The sequence below is a fragment of the Colobus angolensis genome, unplaced genomic scaffold, assembly GCF_000951035.1.
Source record: "Colobus angolensis palliatus isolate OR3802 unplaced genomic scaffold, Cang.pa_1.0 Scaffold168, whole genome shotgun sequence".
Taxonomy (NCBI): Eukaryota; Metazoa; Chordata; class Mammalia; order Primates; family Cercopithecidae; genus Colobus; species Colobus angolensis.
The window spans coordinates 1,907,329-1,915,251 of record NW_012114799.1 but is presented as its reverse complement, the minus strand read 5'-3'; the positions used below and the strand labels follow the sequence as shown (position 1 = coordinate 1,915,251).

Genomic DNA, 7,923 nt, shown 5'->3' with positions numbered 1-7,923 from the left:
TTAGTAGAGACAGAGTTTTACCATGTTAGCCAGGCCGGTCTCAAACTCCTGGCCTCAAGTGATCCACCCACCTCAGCTTCCTCAAGTGCTGGAATAATAGGCATGAGCCACCACACCAGGCCCAATTCCATTTTTGTAAAAAAATGAAAAATACACACATGAAAAGAATGGTAGGATATATGTCAAAATATTATCAGTGGTTATTCCTTGAATGGTAGAATTTATTTTCTTCTTTTTGTTTCTCCGTATTTTCTAAATTTTCAACAACATACCTACGCTAATACACATACAATTTATCCCTACATGTGATATTATGATGTATATATAATTTCTACAATGTATATGTATTACTTTTGCAAAGTAAAGAAATACATACTTATATTTTTGGTAAGTTAAATTTGTGTGTGCACATGAGTATACATTTGCAGGCTTCACCTAAATTTAAAAAAAATTTTAATGTTATTTATTTATTTATTTATTTATTTAGAGATGGAGTTTCACTCTGTCACCAGGCTGGAGTGCAGTGGCGTGATCTCAGCTCACTGCAACCTCTGACTCCCGAGTCCAAGTAATTCTCCTGCCTCAGCCTCCTGAGTAGCTGGGACTACAGGAGCACACCACCATGCCCAGTTAATTTTTGTATTTTTAGTAGAGACTGGGTTTCACCATGTTGGCCAGGATGGTCTCGATCTCCTGACCTCATGATTCACTCACCTCAGCCTCCAAAAGTGCTGGGATAAGAGGCATGAGCTACTGTGGCCCAGGCAGGTCTTGAACTCCTGAGGCTCAAGAGATCTGCCTGCCTTGGCCTTCCAATGTGCTGGGTTTACAGGCATGACCCACCAAGCCCAGCTTTAAAATACAATTATTGAAAGCCCCTGATTGTAGAGTGTAGTGGCTCAGGCCTATAACCCCAGCACTTTGGGAGGCCAAGACAGTAGACTACCTGAGGCCAGACTTTGAGAGCAGCCTGAGCAACATAGTGAGACACTGTATCTACAAAAAATACAAAAATTAGTGGGGTCTGGTATTGTGTGGCTATGTACTCAGCTACTTGAGAGACTGAGGCAGGTGGATTGCTTGAGCCCAGGAGTTCAAGGTTATAACAAACTATGATTAAACCACTGCACTCCAGCCTGGGCAACAAAGTGAGACCGTGTCTCTAAAAATAAATCAGTAATTTTAAAAACAATGTGCTTATTAGATAAGACAAGAAACAAACAATACTATTTTAACCCACAAAAAATAATATACATGAAAGAAAAAGATTAATAGAGACAGAAAATAATATAGCGGTTACTAGGGTTTGGAGGGAAGAATGAATAGGGATTATTTTTAAGTCTGTGTACAGACTTTCTGTGTAGGATGATAAAAAATTCTGGAGCTAATGGTTGTACAGCAAAGAAAATGCACTTAATGCCACTAGTATACATTTAAAAATAGTTAAAATGGTATATTTCACATTATATGTACTTTAACATAATAAAGAATTTTTTAAAAGGATTAATATAAGAAACAGTTTTATAATTCTTCATTCTCAATAATTCAAAATTTCTACTTCTATAAAGAAGATATATCATTATATAAACTCATATTTCTTTCAACACTATGAATGAGCATGTTATATTACATCAATCAAAGAATATAGTTTGATTAGCCAAACATCTAAAATACGTCTGGAAATATGAGATTTTCATTTTAACACATAAAACTTTGAATTTTTTTGTTTCCAGAATCCACCTAACAGTTAGAGGATACTCATCCAATCTGCAAAGACTCTTGACATTCTTCTTATTCTTTACTTTCATCTTCATTGCCACATTAATTGATTTGGACTAATTCAACAATTTTTAACAACTCAGAAAACGTCATGGCGTAAGAGTTCTCACAAAATATTCTGATACTACTTGATTAGAAGAATAAATTTAAAATTCTGGACAAGAGCAGGTTTCCTTATATCATCTTCACTCACTTAACTGAACAACTTAAAATATGACTCTCCTTAAAGAAACTAATACGTCTTTAAACTTTGAAAAAATACACGTATACCCCCTTCCCAACAGACACTTAAAATTAAACACTTACAAAAGCAGCATGCTTTCCGCGAAGTCCTCTTGTACACTGTTGTCTCCATGGCTTCCAAATAATAAAGCCCAAAAGGTACAAAACAAACATAGATGTTTTTGCAAAGGTGCTGAAGAACGGTTTGTTGTACTGGGTAAAAACATACTGCAGAGGAAAAAGTTACACAGACAACTTTGAGATGATCTTAAACCTTATTACTCGTCTCCAAAATAAAGTCACTATATGATTTTTAACTCTTTAGAAGTTCACTTGGAAAGAAAAAGTCAAAGGGATTACAAAAATATTTTAGATTCATTTCTGAATACTGTATTTACCTTGCATACAAAAGGATATCACCAAACAAAACAGCAACAACCTGCTAAAATAAGTTTGGTTTAACATTCATTGAAACCTACTATGAAACAGTGCCTATACTAGGAGCTAAAGAAAAATAAGACAGGGCCAGGCGTGCTGGCTCACGCCAATAACCCCAGCACTTGGGGAGACCAAGACAGGCGGATTGCTTGAGCCCAGAATTTCAAGACCAGCCTGGGCAACATGGCAAAACTCTGTCTCTGCAACAAAATAGAAAAATTAGCCAGGTGTGGTGGCATGCACCTGCAGTCCCAGCTATTTGGGAGGCTGAAGCAGGAGGATCCCTTGAGTTCACAAAGGTTGAGGCTGCAGTGAGCCATGATCAAGGCACTACACTCCAGCCTGGGCAACAGAGCAAGACCCTATTTCATAAAGAAAAAAAAGAGAGAAATAAGGGAAGTTATCCTGCCCTTGGGGAGCTTAACATCTAATACAGGAGACATATATATGAAGACAATAAGCATAATGTGCCAAGTAACAAGAGAGGGGTTCAGGATACCATGGGAGCACCAAAAGGAAACTGACAAATTTCAATGTTATGGACATTTCCCAAGGGAGACTGGTGTTTTCTGTTTGTTTTTAGTGTATTGTGAATATAAACTCACAATTTTTTATATCCTAAGAAAATTCCTAGTTATATCCACTAAAAAGGCATAGAAAAAAATGACAATCCAGGAGGAAAATGCAACTCTAGGATGTAAACGGTGGTCCATGCCATTTTACACTAAAAGAAACAATGGCTCTGGCCAGGCACAGTGGCTCACATCTATAATCCCAGCACTTTGGGAAGCCAAGGTAAGTGGATCACTTGAAGTCAGGAGTTCAAGACCAGCCTGGCCAACATGGTGAAACCCAGTCTCTACTAAAAATACAAAAATTAGCTGGGCATGGTGGCAGGTGCCTATAATCCCAGCTACTCGGAAGGCTGAGGCAGGAGAATTGCTTGAACCTGGGAGGCAGAGGTTGCAGTGAGCCGAGATGGTACCATTGCACTCCAGCCTAGGTGACAAGAGCAAAAATCCATCTCAAAAAAAAAAAAAAAAAAAGATTAATAAGGCCATATTAGAAAGACTTAAAGAATTCCAGCTAATAAATACAGAGGGAATAACTCAAAAAAAAAAAAATCACAATTTTGCAACCCCTAATGAAATACTTTATCTAGACAACTTAAACGTGGATATTCAACTATTACCTAAAAGTTGATGAGGAACCTTATAGTACTTAAATTGGCATCATCTAAAGTGAGACTTGCAGTCATTAATCTCATGCTGGAATGTTACAGGAAGTACTCAGTACCCCAAAGTATTCTTTCCTGAAAACTAAACCTAAATCAAGACTTTACACCTAACTACCACTTTACAAGAAGTAAGAGAAAAATAACAAGTTAAATGATACCCCAAGGAAACTATCAGCTAAATCCAGAATGTGTGATACATCCAATAGGAAAAATGACCCAGTTTCTCCAACAAATTAATGATATGATAAAAAAAAAAAAAGGAGGGAAGATACAGTTAAGGAATAAAAATGACTTATAAAAATGACTTAAAAGATATCACAAATGCAATGCATCTTTGTTTAGATCCTAACAAACTTAACGGGAAAAAAAAGTCCTTGACACCACTGCAGAAAACTGAACATGAACTGGATATCAGATGATCTTTTTTTTTTTTTTTTTTTGAGACCGAGTCTGTCACCCAGGCTGGAGTGCTATGGCTGGATCTCAGCTCACTCTGCAAGCTCCGCCTCCCGGGTTCACACCATTCTCCTGTCTCAGCCTCCCGAGTAGCTGGGACTACAGGCGCCCGCCACCTCACCCGGCTAGTTTTTTGTATTTTTTAGTAGAGACGGCGTTTCACCATGTTAGCCAGGATGGTCTCCATCTCCTGACCTCGTGATCCGCCCGTCTCGGCCTCCCAAAGTGCTGGGATTACAGGCTTGAGCCACCGCGCCCGGCCGATATCAGATGATCTTAAGGAATTACAGTTAATTTTGTTAACTATGTTAATGGCATAGCGATTAAGTTTAAGAAAATTAAAAGTCCTTTTCAGTTTCAAGTAAATAGGAAAGAAATTGTGGGTGAAATGACACGTGACATATGCTTTAAAATATGCTTTAAAATGCTCCAGGAAAAAAAGTTTTGAGGACAGGTTGATACGGTTGGCAAATTTGGTTAACTGCTAAAGGTAAGTAATGAACACAAAGAGATTCATTATAATATTCTACTTTGTATATGTTAGAAAATATCCATAATAAAAAGACTGATTTTCTTTTTGAAATACACACTTTATCTCCAAAGTTTGCTTTTTCTTTTTCTTTTTTGAGAAGGAGTTTCACTTTTGTTGCCCAAGCTGGAATGCAACGGCATGATCTCGGCTCACTGCAACCTCTGCCTCCCAGGTTCAAGTGATTCTCCTGCCTCAGCCTCCTGAGAAACGGGGATTACAGGCACCCACCACCACACCCAACTTAGAGACTGGAGTTCACCATGTTGGCCAGGCTGGTCTCGAACTCCTGACCTCAGGTGATCCGCCCACCTCATCCTCCCTAAGTGTTGGGATTACAGGCATGAGCCACCGCACTCGGCCCTATCTCCAAAGTTTAATGAGCATATCTGGTTGAAAAAGTAGAGACATTACATATACTCTTGAATAACGAGATTATAAAACATCCTCTTACTAAAATATTTTACTTTAAAACAATAAAGATAAGTTGAGTTTTTTTCTCCAGTTTCATTAAAGTACAACTGATAAATACCAAATATATGTACTTTTTACAACATGGTGTTTTGATACATGTATACATTGTGAAATGATTACCACAAACAACTAATTTTTTCTTTTCTACTTTGCTTAGATATGGTTAAATTATAATTTAACCAGGTGCTATTTTGTCCTAAATTTTATTAACTGATAAATAAAAACAAACTATTTATTTTAAATGAAAATAAAATTTAAAAGATAGATTTAGTTCCCTGTCAATATCAAAGACATTTCTTTGAGGTAAAAATACAAAATGTTCATCTAAAAGAAGGTTATAGAAGAGTTTTAAAGCGAAAAATATATGGCCTATTAGATTCCAGAGACTAACTCTGAAAAGTATAAAAACTTATATACTTGGCCGGGCACGGTGGCTCACACCTGTAATCCCAGCACTTTGGGAGGCCAAGGCGGGAGGATCACGAGGTCAGGAGTTCGAGACCAGTCTGACCAACATGGTGAAACCCCGTCTCTACTAAAAATACAAAAATTAGCCTGGCGTGGTGGGGCACTCCTGTAATCCCAGCTATTCAGGGGGTTGGGGCAAGAGAATCGCTTGAACCCGGGAGGCGGAGGTTGCAGTGAGCCGAGATCACGCCACTGCACTCCAGCCTGGGCAACAGAGCAAGATTTCATCTCAAAAAAAAACAACTTATATACTCATAGAATACAATGCCAATGTCAATATTTACTTAGCTACAATATGAGAAGACCTGAGTATTAAACTGCTTCTTTTGAAAGTTAGATTCATTTTATAAATGCCAGTTTCCTGCTGTATATTCACCTTAAAATTGCAACATAGAAGTTGAAATGTAGACTTCTGAAAATAAAAGTTGCTTTTTATAGGGATCATTAACCAAGCAGAATAAAGTATACAAGTAGAAAGAAAAACTAGCTTGCAAATTCAAAATGCCACATTACTACCAATAGGTCGTCAATAAAGATACAATTTAACTGAAGGAAATTGTAAAGATACAACTTAACTGAAGGCAAATTATGAGGTATACCAAGCACCTCATAATAAGGTTTGAGTCAGCAAGCATAAATGTGGATGCAACCACTCACGGGCATAACAGTGACCTACACATGAAAACTCATTACTTTTACTCATTTGTCCAAAAGCACGCTGAACTTTCTACTAAATGGTGACATTGTTTTGCATCCTGATAGTTATTTCACTAGAAAATAATATTCACAGAAAGAATTTGAATTTAGAAAAAAAGCCAAGAGTAACACTTTCAAATATAAGAAAATATGCATAGTCTCTCTAAGTAACCCTCCCTAAAAGATACAAGAAAATTGTATGAAACAATAAAAAAGATCATCCTTTCAGTTTTAACTTCAAGTGGCAATCATTCAATATTTTTTAAAAATTCGATAGTATTTAAGATACTGCTTTGAGAAAGCAGGAGATTGTAATGACTAGAGTTACTGTAGGTTAACAGTAACATTGTAGCTGTAATGTAACATCATTCCTGGACCAAAGGTACCTACCGAAGTAAGTTCGGAGGAAGCAACCCATATCACATCAACAAGCAGCAGAATAACAATCCCAAGAGCCATTCGCCTGCGCTGAGTGAAACCACTGTTCTGGGAATTCATTCGGTTCATGATAAACACACACACCATTTGCAGTCTGTTTTTTAGAAAATACAGATCACATTAGAGATGAGTTTAGAAAAATAACCATTAAAATCAGAAAATTAGTATAACAGAAACATCTGACATTTGTTAGCTAATGTTCAGTGTGAAAGTTACATAGTGGATAAGCATGTGGAATCTACCTGGTCTTAAGAGCCTTTCTGAGATCCTCAAAAGCAATGCCGGAAAACTTGGCAGATCTCAGTCTAAAAGGAGGTGAAGAACTCAGCACCCCTAAAAACAACCATGAAATTATGCTATGAAAACGTCAGTAACTCAAGGTAAGATTCATCACATCGTTTTTTACTCTTCACCTTCAAACTGAAAGCAAATCAAAGAAAAGGACCAAAATGTGTGAAACATACTTGCCACCTTTCTCAGTACTTTCATGGTATCCACTGTACGCTTCAGATTATCCTTAGAGAGATACGCGATACCGGGCGGGCAGGGAGGAGGAGTAATATACAACATAAGGCGCATTTAAGAATAGTTAACTACTAGAAAATAGCTTCTCTGAGTTTCACAAACACAGAACTCCATTCACCTCTCCACCCAGAGGAATCCATCCCCGGGGACAGCGTCTAGACACTGTTTCTAAAAGTGTCTTTTCTGTCCCTGATCTCCTGGAGTGGAATTTGGTTATCCGAAAGTAAGTGATTTGCTGCGGATCTTGAAGGCACCTTTCCAATATCCTCAAGTGGTAAAAGAAAAGGATTCTCCACGCTCCTCCACCCACCTCTGTCAAAACATCCAGTCATTTTAAAAGAAACAGCTGGGAAAAAGAATCCTCCTTCTGTTTTGGAGCGGGGAAGACAGCTAAGGCAGTGACGCCTCCCCGAGGAGCTGAGGCGAGGGCGCACGCACGGCTCCCTCAATTGCCAGGGGTGGGCGCAGGACTCGGTGCGCCCCTGTCAGCTCCCGCTCCCTCCACCCCTGGAGACCTTCACGGTTTCGGACAAGACGCTCCGGCTGCCACCAAGGGCAGGAGGTGGTGCTGTTGGTGGGCACTCCGTCCCGGTTTGGGCTCCGGTGATGTCGGGGCCCTTCCCTGCCTGCCTACCTGGCCTTCCTGCCCCGCGATGGCGTC

At 38.8% G+C, this 7,923-nt stretch overlaps 1 protein-coding gene across 2 annotated transcripts in view; it reads right to left on the bottom strand.

Annotated features, from left to right (window-relative positions):
- The window catches only part of SLC35F5 (solute carrier family 35, member F5), a 42,793-nt gene extending 34,870 nt beyond the window's left edge, over positions 1–7,923 (bottom strand). Inside the window, exons 1-4 of one of the 2 annotated variants that reach the window (XR_001001327.1) lie at positions 7,381–7,923; positions 6,980–7,070; positions 6,690–6,831; positions 2,086–2,229 (exon numbers count right to left, since the gene is read on the bottom strand). Coding sequence is in view for 1 of the 2 variants with exons in the window: in XM_011937708.1 (XP_011793098.1) it covers positions 2,086–2,229; positions 6,690–6,831; positions 6,980–7,070; positions 7,381–7,402 (399 nt within the window). In the remaining variant the exon portion in view is untranslated. The remainder of the gene's footprint in view (positions 1–2,085; positions 2,230–6,689; positions 6,832–6,979; positions 7,071–7,380) is intronic. The other variant, XM_011937708.1, reaches the window with a different exon arrangement.